Source organism: Hyla sarda, unplaced genomic scaffold (assembly GCF_029499605.1).
Source record: "Hyla sarda isolate aHylSar1 unplaced genomic scaffold, aHylSar1.hap1 scaffold_73, whole genome shotgun sequence".
Taxonomy (NCBI): domain Eukaryota; kingdom Metazoa; phylum Chordata; class Amphibia; order Anura; family Hylidae; genus Hyla; species Hyla sarda.
This window is the reverse complement of record NW_026610751.1, coordinates 533,148-545,509: the sequence shown is the minus strand read 5'-3', so window position 1 is coordinate 545,509 and position 12,362 is coordinate 533,148. Positions and strand designations below refer to the sequence as shown.

The following is a 12,362-nucleotide window of genomic DNA, read 5'->3' as shown; positions in this document are numbered from 1 at the left end:
TTCAACGTCTCAGGGAGATCAACGCACCCTATACCTGGCTGTATCCTTTTGGCCTCTCGGTGCTGAATGATGGAAGACGTCTTGCTATACGCGATCCTGATGAGCTGGAGAAGTTGTGGCCTTTCTTGGGAATTGAAAAGATTGAGGTCCCGTCGTGGCTACCGGTACAGCTCAGCCACACACTACCTGCCTTACCCAAGATGTCGCAGTGGTCGAAAGTGGAACGCTTCAAGTCTCCCAAGCAGAAGAAGCAACAAAAGGCTCACCAGAGATCTGACTGCTCCTCTACCTGAAGATCACAGATGGGGACATTTGCTCTAGTTTTACAACTCCCTGCATTAAGGTACCGTTCTCCGGTGGACTGATCAGTAGCTTCCTACTTTCTCAAGATACATACCGGACTCTTACGGTTAGTAGGTATATCCCTTTTTTACCCCTCTGGCTAGAGTGGCTTTACTGGAATGATGTGGCTGCTGTGATGTACCCGGGCGGCACCATCTCGGAGGGGCAGGGGGGATTGGGATGGACTGCAGGGGTTGAGATCTCATGCCAGCTTCGATGTTCCTGGACTCCCATAAGTCATTTTTATTATGTTGCCTACCATCGCGATGTGGACTTTCGCTGATTCACATAAATGCTACCATCCATCAGTACCCACAGGACTGCTCAAGCTTCCTATAGAGGATTTAGGGCACTAGTCAACTGCTTATTAGTACAGGACCCGATGGGGAAATGTTCCTGTTCATCCTGTGATCGATGTGATCAATATACTGAGGTCCCTCATACCTGACTAAAGTTGCTATGGGAGACTTTCTGAGGAAGTCCACATTGTGAATGTTTTATATTGCTATGCTAAATGTTTATTGTTTTCTCTATATTATGTATAACTGACCACTTGCGAGCCTGACGGCCCTAGCCCCTGTCCCCCCCCCCCCCCTCCTCCCCTGTTCTCCCCCCCCGTCACCCCCCCCCCTCATCCCCCCCCCTCCATCCCCCCCCCTCCCCTATTTTCACCTCCTCCCCTCCCCCACCAACCTTTCCCCCCCATTCCTCTCCGTTACTCGACCCCCCCCCCTCCCCCACTCCCCCCCCCCCCCCCCCCCCCGGTGACCATAGGCCACTGCATGGTCACTGCACGCACCTCAGGGGCTACTCCTAGCGATGGTCCCCACGGAGTTACAGTAGCCCAACATTAGTTGTAGGCAGATGTTTCTTTGATACTTTTCATCGTATGCCGTTGTTTTATTAAGTTTATATGTAAGCAGAAAGATTCACGGTCGGCCTAGGACCGGCTGTCGGTTCAGGAATCCCTCCGTCTCCCACCCAATTGAATTTTTGGCCTTGGCTGATAATTCATTGTTCAGTTCTAATTTTATCACTATCACGGTCCCACCTCTCTAGAAAGGACCGCTTGTCTTACTGTATTCTTCCTCTGTCCTTACTTTTCTCTTTCCTCCTTTCCTCATTCTCCACTCTCTTACTCACACCCACCCAATACTATCCTCAACATCCTACCCTACTCCCACCTCCCTACCCACATACCCAACATCCTCCCCGGGTCGATAGATACCCTAATCACCTGAAGAAACTGTAGATTTCTTCTCCAATGAACACACTAAAATTCCTCACGTATAACTTGAAAGGGTTCAACTCACCATGCAAGAGACATAGCATCTTCACGTTGCTATCTAGAGAAAGGGTTGACTTCCTTTTTTTACAGGAGACTCATTTCAAACAGGGAAGGGTCCCTAAACTACCCACTACTAACTTCTTGCATTGGTTCCACAGTTGCAGCTCCAACTCCTCCTCCCGTGGGGTTACTATCGCAATACAGAAGGATGTTCCATTCACTTTAATCGCTGTCCATGACGGAGGAGATGGCAGGTCTTTATTTGTTAAAGGTAAGGTTGGATCCATGACATACACCTTAGCCTCATTGTACACCCCTAACAAAAAACAGGTTCCCTGGTTGTTAAAAACCCTTGATAAGTTGAGGTCCTTTGCTGAAGGCCCCATAATACTTGGTGCAGACTTAAACCTCCCACTAGATCCATCTCTCGACACTTCGTCTACTAACACCTACACCTCAAGCCTTGCTATCCGCACACTTCGCAATCGACTACATGACATGGAACTGACTGATGTGTGGCGAGCGATGCACCCGACGGAACGGACATACACATTCTACTCTGCGCCCCATAAGACCTCTCACCGACTGGACTACATCTTCTGTCATCATAGCCTACTTACCACGATCCAATCGTCCGACATAGGATCGCGGACATTATCTGACCATGCCCCAGTACATGCAAATCTCGCCCTACCGCACATACCCAATAGGACCAGGACATGGCGACTGAATGAGTCGTTGCTATCTGACAACATAGAACTTGCTAAGCTCTCGTCTCAAATAACTGAATACTTTGACATAAATACCACACAAGATGTCTCCTCTACAATCACTTGGGAAGCCCATAAGGCCTATGTGAGGGGTCTCCTCATATCGCTGGGCTCCAAAGTAAAGAGGGAAAGGACGGCGCGGATCACTCAATTACTGGCAGACATTACTGCCATGGAAAAGTCTTCCTCTCAGTTAACTGGGAATTCCGATGTTGACGGAAACTACACGACTTTGACCTCCCTTAGGGAACAACTAAAAGACATATTGTCAAAACAGCATAGCGACCAGGTCATACGTTTTCAACAAAAATTCTTTTTACATGGGAATAAAGGGGGACGACTCATGTCGGCCATGATCAAAAAACGTAGAGAGAAAACACACATTGATAGGATTGTGGAGCAGGATGGTACCCAACACGTGGATACTGGCCCTATGGCAACGGCATTCCGGGACTTCTACTATTCTCTTTATAACATACACCCAAATAACCCCACACCATCGCCACGCACGCAGGCAATCCAAACTTTCTTGGATCGATTGAATTTACCTACCCTCACCACACTAGAAGGGGAGACATTGCTGAAGCCTTGCACTACTGAAGAAGTTGAGGCAGTAATAAAGTCCTTCCCCATAGGGAAGAGCCCAGGACCGGATGGCTTGAGCTTACAATACTATAAAAAGTTGGGCGCAGTCTTGCTGCCTCGGCTCACTCAGTGGTGCAACGCGTTACTTGGAGGCACCCATTTGCCACACCAATCTCTAGAGGCACATATCACTATTCTACCAAAAGAAGGTAAAGATCCCCTATTGTGCTCGAGTTATAGGCCCATTTCACTCTTGAATATGGACCTAAAGATCTGGGCTAAGCTGCTGTCCATGAGACTTCGCCCCCTCCTCCCTGGCCTTATTCATGTAGACCAGACTGGTTTTGTGAGGGGCAGGGAGGGGAAACATAACGCATTACGAGTTATGCACGCTATCCACTATGCCACACAAAAAAAGATCCCCCTACTCCTTCTCGGCACAGATGCTGAGAAGGCGTTCGATAGGGTAGCATGGGACTACATGACCAAGGTGTTAGCTAAATACCGCATCCCTGATCGCTTCATCCGAGCTATCATGTCCTTATATAGTGAACCCAGCGCTCGGGTTAGGGTCAATGGCACTCTTTCTGAATCTTTCCCCATATGTAATGGGACGCGACAAGGGTGCCCCCTATCGCCGTCACTGTACGTCCTCGTGATGGAGACTCTTCTCCAGGCCTTGAGGCAGGATGAGGCGATTAGGGGATTACAAATAGGGGATAGGACTCATCTCACGGCAGCATTCGCCGATGATCTACTCATAATGATCACTAATCCTATTGAAGCTCTGCCTCGTGTTCAAGGCGTTATTGAAGAATATGGTACCCTATCCAATTTCAAAGTAAATTATAGTAAGTCGGAGATACTGAACATCACGATTCCCCCCCATGTAGCTTCGAGTCTACAATCTTCCTCGTCTTACAGATGGCCATCTAAACACATCACATACCTGGGCATAGTTCTTCCCTCGTCGCTGAGCAATTTGTTTGACCTTAACTATATACCCTTACTGACTAAAATGAAGAATAAGATTGACTCCTATAAGTTACCCTTTCTTTCATGGGTGGGGCGACGCAACCTCCTACAGACATACATTGTACCGTCCATACTCTACTTACTACGCATGGTACCCATAGAACTACCTAAATGGTATCTCATGCAGTGGAAACGGCTCTTTGGAGCTTTCCTTTGGTCAGGGAAGCGCCCACGTTTAGCACATTCCCTTCTCACTAGATCTAAGAGGAGCGGTGGCATAGGTATGCCAGACATTACTATGCTTTATACAGCTAACCATATTCACAGGTGGGTTGAGATCTCTACTAGAACTAGCTTGCTGGGAAGCTCGGAACTTGAATGCTCCCAAATGGCTTCCCGGGGCTATGGGGTGGATCGTCATGTCTGGCTGCCTACACGCCGTTCCCTCTCACATATTAATAACCCACTGTTGAAAGGTACACTCACTATTAAAAAGGCTTATGATAAAGGCACAACACGAGGAAACCACGGAAAAACACCGATTTCTCCATGCTTTCCAAGTTCCCTGATTCCCTATGCAGCTCACCCTGACACACAAGAGGCAGACGACTTGTGGTCCCACTTTCAACATGTCCCTGTCAAAACCCTTTGTGCCAGAAACCAACCACCCACAGTTGAGACACTATCCACGATAGTTCCACACCTTAAAACTAACTTTCTACATCTTCATATGCTCAGAGAACGTGTGCTGAATTCCTAAAGGTGTATGTCATTGGTGAAAACCCGACCTGGATAGATAAGTTGATGCAACTTTCACCGAACTGCAAGCCAAAATTTTCCACATTTAACGCATGCTTGAGAGATGAGAGGCAAACTTCTGACCCGTTGTACTTGGGATCCTGGGAGGAGGAGTTGGGACGCAAGTTCACGGACCAAGAGAGGAAATCCATTCTAACAGGCTCCCATGGCTTCTCTAGGTGCGTCAAGCTACAAGAAGGTCATTTTAAACTGGTAGCCAGATGGTATAGGACGCCTGAGTTATTATACCATTGGGGTCTGAGTGCTTCCCCTACATGCTGGAGATGCCATGGGGGCGTGGGCTCTTTGTCTCACATCTGGTGGTCGTGTCCCAAGATAACGTCTTATTGGAATGAGGTAAATCTCATCATAGACAAAGTAGTGGGAAGGCATGTCCCTCTCTCACCCGAGGTGGTTCTTTTGGGCTTATCGACTAGGGATTGCCCCTTGTCGAAGAGATCTTTGATTGCACATTTGCTAACTGCAGCCAAGGCATTAGTCCCACTACATTGGTTAGATGAAACGCCTCCTACAGTTCAACAGTGGATCTCTAAAGTTTCCCAGTTGTGTAGAATGGAGGAGCTCTCCAGTTGGAGTGATCGCTCACATGACAGATACTGGAGTATATGGGCTCCTTGGCTGGGTTTTCGTGATGCTAACACTGATCTCTCGCAACTGGGTTCCAGCAAATGACCACATAGACAACTCCCCCCCCCCTCTTTCCCAACCCACTCTTCCCCCCCCCTTCCTCACCTCCCCACCCACGTCCAAAAACTTTGTATCTATTCTTTCTCCTCCACTTGTCTCTCTTTCTCTCTATTTTCTCTTTCTTCTGCCTCCCACCTTGGAGTATTTCTAAGCCTTTTCATTTCTCATCTTTCTTTCTTCTTTATCAGTACTCTGACACACTGTACCCATGATCATTGGTCCTATTGTGTTCAGTACCATACTCATATTACAGTTCAACCTAATTAACTGGGCTCCTAGGTGACAATACCTCAAACTTATTGGATGCCGATAGACATGTCTTTCCTTCTGTTTTCTGTATGTCCTGAGTGGATGTTGGCCAATACTTCTCTTGATAGATTTATCTTATTGATTTTATAATGATACATCAACACAGGAACACAATGGTCTTTTTAATTGTTGCCTGGGGCCTAGCCCACACAACCCCTTTATCCTGCTTTACTCTCCTTTTCTTTCTTCTTGATTAGCATTATGTAATGTACTTCGTATTACATTTGTATGTTCTGTTGTATTGTAATACTCGAAAATAAAGAATTGAAAAAAAAAACAAATATTGGGGGGTATTTCCTGCTATTAACCCTTGGAAAAATGTGAAATTTGGGGGGAAACACACATTTTAGTGAAAATAAATAATTTTTTTTTTTACATATGCAAAAGTCGTGAAACACCTGTGGGGTATTAAGGCTCACTTTATTCCTTGTTATGTTCCTCAAGGGGTCTTGTTTCCAAAATGGTATGGCATGTGGGTATTTTTTGCTGTCCTGGCACCATAGGGGCTTCCTAAATGCAACATGCCCCCCAAAAACCATTTCAGAAAAACGTACTCTCCAAAATTCCCTTATCGCTCTTTCCCTTCTGAGCCCTCTACTGCGCCCGCCGAACACTTTACATAGACATATGAGGTATGTGCTTACTCGAGAGAAATTGAGCTACAAATATAAGTATACATTTTCTCCTTTTACCCCTTGTAAAAATTCAAAAATTGGGTCTACAAGAACATGCGAGTGTAAAAAATGAAGATTGTGAATTTTCTCCTTCACTTTGCTGCTATTCCTATAAAACACCTAAAGGGTTAAAATGATGACTGAATGTCATTTTGAATACTTTGGGGGGTGCAGTTTTTATAATGGGGTCTTTTGTGGGGTATTTCTAATATGAAGATCCTTCAAATCCACTTCAAACCTGAACTGGTCCCTGAAAAATAGTGAGTTTGAAAATTTTGTGAAAAATTGGAAAATTGCTGCTGAACTTTGAAGCCCTCTGGTGTCTTCCAAAAGTAAAAACTCATCAATTTTATGATGCAAACATCAAGGAGACATATTGTATATGTGAATAAAAAAAATAATTATTTGGAATATCCATTTTCCTTACAAGCAGAGAGCTTCAAAGTTAGAAAAATGCTAAATTTTCATAAAATTTTAGGATTTTTCACAAGGAAAGGATGCAAGTTACCACAAAAATTTACCACCATGTTAAAGTAGAATATGTCACGAAAAAACAATCTCGGAATCAGAATGATAACTAAAAGCATTCCAGAGTTATTAATGTTTAAAGGGACAGTGGTCAGATGTGCAAAAAACGCTCTGGTCCTTAAGGCCAAAATGGGCTTGGTTCTGAAGGGGTTAAAGGGGTATTCCAGGAATGTTTTTTTATTTGACTATGCTACAGGGGCTGTAAAGTTAAGGTTGTTCATAATATAGTGTCTGTACCTGTGTGTGACGGTTTTCTCACAATTCTTCTGTGATTTTCACCCCAATATTTATTTTTACCAGCATACAAAATGACTGTTGTCTCAGATTTTTCCCAGCTTTCAATGCAGCCGAGACCTGACATCACTAGTCACCTGATGACAGGGAGCCTGTCTGCTTCAATGGGTGGAGCGATCGCTTGGAGGGAGAGAGATCAATCTGCAACTAATGCAACAGCTGTGGGCACCCTGATTGAAAACCACAGGTCTTTTGAATGAATGCAGCTCATTTATGTTTCAATGGGTGGGGTGGCTCATGTGTGGGAGGCAGGAAGTTGGAATTGTTGGATTTGTAGTCAAAAAAAGAATAGTCAAACAGGAAATACCAGTTCACAAAAAGCTATCCACAGTGTTATGGTAATCTCACAGCATAGCCATTTATCCCCAAGACAAGCGCAGATCCTTCCTAAGCATGTCCATTACTGTCTAAAATCACCTTATGGTGGAGGAGAACCCCTTTAAAGCCTCATAATGGGAAACTCCAATCCAGACCACAGACAGGAGTGTGTGTGTGTGTGGGGGGGGGTGTAAGCTTTGTACACGTAGAGGAGCAGGGACTCCATGTATCACTAATTACTGTTCTAAAATAAGTGATCAGTGACAACATTATACATCTCCACCCAACGTCTCACATCACTGGGCCAAGTGTTCTGCACCCGCTGTAGGGAGTGCGGGGCCGAATCTAAATCATTGATGAATCACAAACTATTTAAATCATAAAATTTAAGCAAAACCTCCTGAGGTTATAATGAGGTAATAAGTAGGCGCATCTAGTCTGGACATAACATCAGATACAGTTGGGATACATGCTCTAGTACCCTGTTGGGTTCCTCTAGCCTGGATATAAGATCAGATACAGTTGGGATACATGGAGGCTCTAGTACCCTGTTGGGTTCCTCTAGTCTGGATGCAGGATCAGATACAGTTGGCATACACTGACGCTCTAGTACTTTGTTCGGATCCTGTAGCCTGGATATAAGATGAGATACAGTTGGGATACATGGAGGCTCTAGTACCCTGTTGGGTTCCTCTAGTCCGGATACAAGATCAGATACAGTTGGGAAACATGGAGGCTCTAGTATCCTGTTGGGTTCCTCTAGTCTGGATACAAGATCAGATACAGTTGGGATACATGGAGGCTCTAGTACCTTGTTGGGTTCCTCTAGTCTGGATACAGGATCAGATACAGTTGGTATACACTGACTCTCTAGTACCTTGTTCGGATCCTGTAGCCTGGATATAAGATGAGATACAGTTGGGATACATGGAGGCTCTAGTACCCTGTTGGGTTCCTCTAGTCCGGATACAAGATCAGATACAGTTGGGAAACATGGAGGCTCTAGTACCCTGTTGGGTTCCTCTAGTCTGGATACAAGATCAGATACAGTTGGGATACATGGAGGCTCTAGTACCTTGTTCGGATGCTGTAGCCTGGATATAAGATGAGATACAGTTGGGATACATGGAGGCTCTAGTACCCTGTTGGGTTCCTCTAGTCTGTATACAAGATCAGATACAGTTGGGATACATGGAGGCTCTAGTACCTTGTTGGACTCCTCTAGTCCGGATACAAGATCAGATACAGTTGGGAAACATTGAGGCTCTAGTACCCTGTTGGGTTCCTCTAGTCTGGATACAAGATCAGATACAGTTGGGATACATGAAGGCTCTAGTACCTTGTTGGACTCCTCTAGTCTGGATACAGGATCAGATACAGTTGGCATACACTGACGCTCTAGTACCTTGTTCAGATCCTGTAGCCTGGATATAAGATGAGATACAGTTGGGATACATGGAGGCTCTAGTACCCTGTTGGGTTCCTCTAGTCTGGATACAGGGTCAGATACAGTTGGGATACATGGAGGCTCTAGTACCTTGTTGGGATCCTGTAGCCTGGATATAAGATGAGATACAGTTGGGAAACATGGAGGTTATAGTACCCTGTTGGGTTCCTCTAGTCTGGATACAGGATCAGATACAGTTGGGATACATAAAGGTTCTAGTACCTTGTTGGGCTCCTCTAGCCTGGATATAAGATGAGATACAGTTGGGATACATGGAGGCTCTAGTACTTTGTTGGGGTCCTCTTGCCTAAATACAGGATGAGATATGTTTGAGATACATGGAGGCTCTAGTACCCTGTCCGGTGCCTTGAGCCTGGATACAAGATGAGATACAGTTGAGATACATGGAGGCTCTAGTACCCTGTCCGGTGCCTTGAGCCTGGATACAAGATGAGATACAGTTGAGATACATGGAGGCTCTAGTACCCTGTTCGGTGCCTTGAGCCTGGATGCAAGATGAGATACAGTTGAGATACATGGAGGCTCTAGTACCCTGTTCGGTGCCTTGAGCCTGGATACAAGATGAGATACAGTTGAGATACATGGAGGCTCTAGTACCCTGTTCGGTGCCTTGAGCCTGGATGCAAGATGAGATACAGTTGAGATACATGGAGGCTCTAGTACCCTGTTCGGTGCCTTGAGCCTGGATGCAAGATGAGATACAGTTGAGATACATGGAGGCTCTAGTACCCTGTTCGGTGCCTTGAGCCTGGATACAAGATGAGATACAGTTGAGATACATGGAGGCTCTAGTACCCTGTTCGGTGCCTTGAGCCTGGATGCAAGATGAGATACAGTTGAGATACATGGAGGCTCTAGTACCCTGTTCGGTGCCTTGAGCCTGGATGCAAGATGAGATACAGTTGAGATACATGGAGGCTCTAGTACCCTGTTCGGTGCCTTGAGCCTGGATACAAGATGAGATACAGTTGATAAACATGGAGGCTCTAGTACCCTGTTTGGTGCCTTGAGCCTGGATACAAGATGAGATACAGTTGGGATACATGGAGGCTCTAGAACCCGGTTGGGCACCTCTAGCTTGGATCCAAGGTTGGGATACATGGAGACATATAGATCCCTGCAGCACATTTGCCCACAGATGTTACACTTGCTGAAGCTGGCACCATAAATGGTGGATTGGTGATAAATCTGGTGACCGGGCAGGAAGTGTTACAATCCTTTTGTTATTGGACACAGCAGACCCCATAAATGTCCTAATCTGAATTCCCCTTTAACCCCTTAAAGACCATGGGGTTGAGCAGGTATGGCGGGGGCTCCCAACACGAGCCCGCACCATACCAGTCGGCCCCCAGCTGATTCTTGTATCAATCGAGCCCAGAGCACACAGATCAATGTGGTACTATGGAACCACATTGATCTGTATGAGGAATCTAATAATTCCTTCTAAAAGTCCCCTAAGGGGACTAAAAGTGTAAAAAAATTAAATAAAAAAAAAGTTTAAAAACACACACATTAACCCCTTCCTTGTTAAAAGTTCAAATCACCCCCCTTTTCCCAAATTCCATATAAAAAATATATAAACATAATAAAAATAAACATATGTGGTATCGCCGTGTGCGAAAATGTCCAAACTATAAAAATATAATGTTCATTAAACCGCACGGTCAATGGGGCACACATAAAAAAAAAAAAGCAAAATTCCAAAATGGTATATTTTTGGTCACTTTGTATACCCTAAAAAAAAATTATAAAAAGTGATCAAAACTTCCGATCAAAACAATCATGGTACCGATAAAAACTTCAGATCGCAGCACAAAAAAATGAGCCCTTACACCACCCGTATACCGAAAAAAAAAAGTTATAGAAGTCAGAAAAGGAGAATTTTACACATACTCATTTTGGGGCATGTAGTTATAATATAGTAGCAAAATAAATCTAAATATATAATTTGGGTATCCTTGTAACCGTATGGACCTACAGAATAAATATATGGTGTCATTTCTACTGAAAAGTGCCCTGCATAGAATCTGAAGCCCCCAAAAATTACAAAATGGCTTTTTTTTTTTTTTCAAGTTTTGCCCAACAAATATTTTTTTTTTTCTGGGTTCTCAGTAAATTTTGTGGTGAAATGATTGATGTCATTACAAAGTACAATTGGTGGCGCAAAATATATGCCCTCATAGGAGTCTATAGGTGCAAAATTGAAAGAGTTTTTGATTTTTAGAAGGTGATGAGGGCAAAAATAAAGTGCAAAAATGGAAAAACCCTGCGTCCTTAAGGGGTTAATATAATTTCCCATATAAAATGACTTAATGACAACTTAATGTTTATAGTTATATTGCTAATGTTCCGATATGGAGACCGCCCTCTCTTATATATATATTTAATACTGACATTTTGATTTTGAGGTGCACATTGCAGACCATCTTGACTCCCTGTCTCCCTTCATCTTCATTTACTTGGAGACAATACATTTCTTTTCCACCTTGAAGGATTTCAGGCCAGAAGTCGTCTTCTTTCTGGTTACTGTAATGACATAATAATAGAACGAGATAGTTACATAGGGGGAGATTTATCAAATCCTGTGCAGAGGGAGAGTGGTGCAGTTGCCCATAGCAACCAATCAGATTGCTTCTTTCATTTTTCACAGGCCTCTAAAGAGGCCTGTGGAAAATGAAAGAAGCAATCTGATTGGTTGCTATGGGCAACTGCACCCCTCTTCCTCTGCACAGGGTTTGATAAATCTCCCCCATAGAGTTACATTGTATTGTCCCTTATAGTCCCATTTGAGTTACATTGTATTGTCCCTTATAGTCCCATTTGAGTTACATTGTATTGTCCCTTATAGTCCCATTTGTGTGGATGACAAAATTATCTGATATAAAAATGAAAAATTCTGTGTCCTTCAAGGATCATATCCATTTCCATAAGCAATGATTTTATTTTTCTTAACGTCGTCATCTATTACTGCTACGACTGGTTATATTACTAACCACTCTTACAGTAAAGAACCAGCTCCAGAGGTCTCCACCCCACAAGTCCACTGCTCTTACAGTAAAGAACCAGCACCAGAGGTCTCCACCCCACAAGTCCTCTGGTCTTACAGAAACAACCGGCTCCAGAGGTGTCTACCCTTAAAGTCCACTGCTCTTACAGTAGAGAACCAGCTCCAGAGGTGTCTACCCTTCAAGTCCACTGCTCTTATAGTATGGAACCAGCTCCAGATGTGCCTACCACACAAAGTCCACTGCTCTTACAGTAAAGAACCAGCACCAGAGGTGTCCACCCCACAAGTCCTCAAGTCT

General features: G+C 44.4%; 1 protein-coding gene across 1 annotated transcript in view; it reads right to left on the bottom strand.

Moving 5' to 3' along the window:
- The window catches only part of LOC130344686 (V-set domain-containing T-cell activation inhibitor 1-like), a 106,735-nt gene extending 94,670 nt beyond the window's left edge, over positions 1–12,065 (bottom strand). The window contains exons 1-2 of the mRNA XM_056554466.1: positions 12,060–12,065; positions 11,452–11,583 (exon numbers count right to left, since the gene is read on the bottom strand). Of these exons, the coding sequence (XP_056410441.1) occupies positions 11,452–11,531 (80 nt within the window). The 5' untranslated portion in view covers positions 11,532–11,583; positions 12,060–12,065. The remainder of the gene's footprint in view (positions 1–11,451; positions 11,584–12,059) is intronic.
- Between the last annotated feature and the right edge of the window lie 297 nt (positions 12,066–12,362).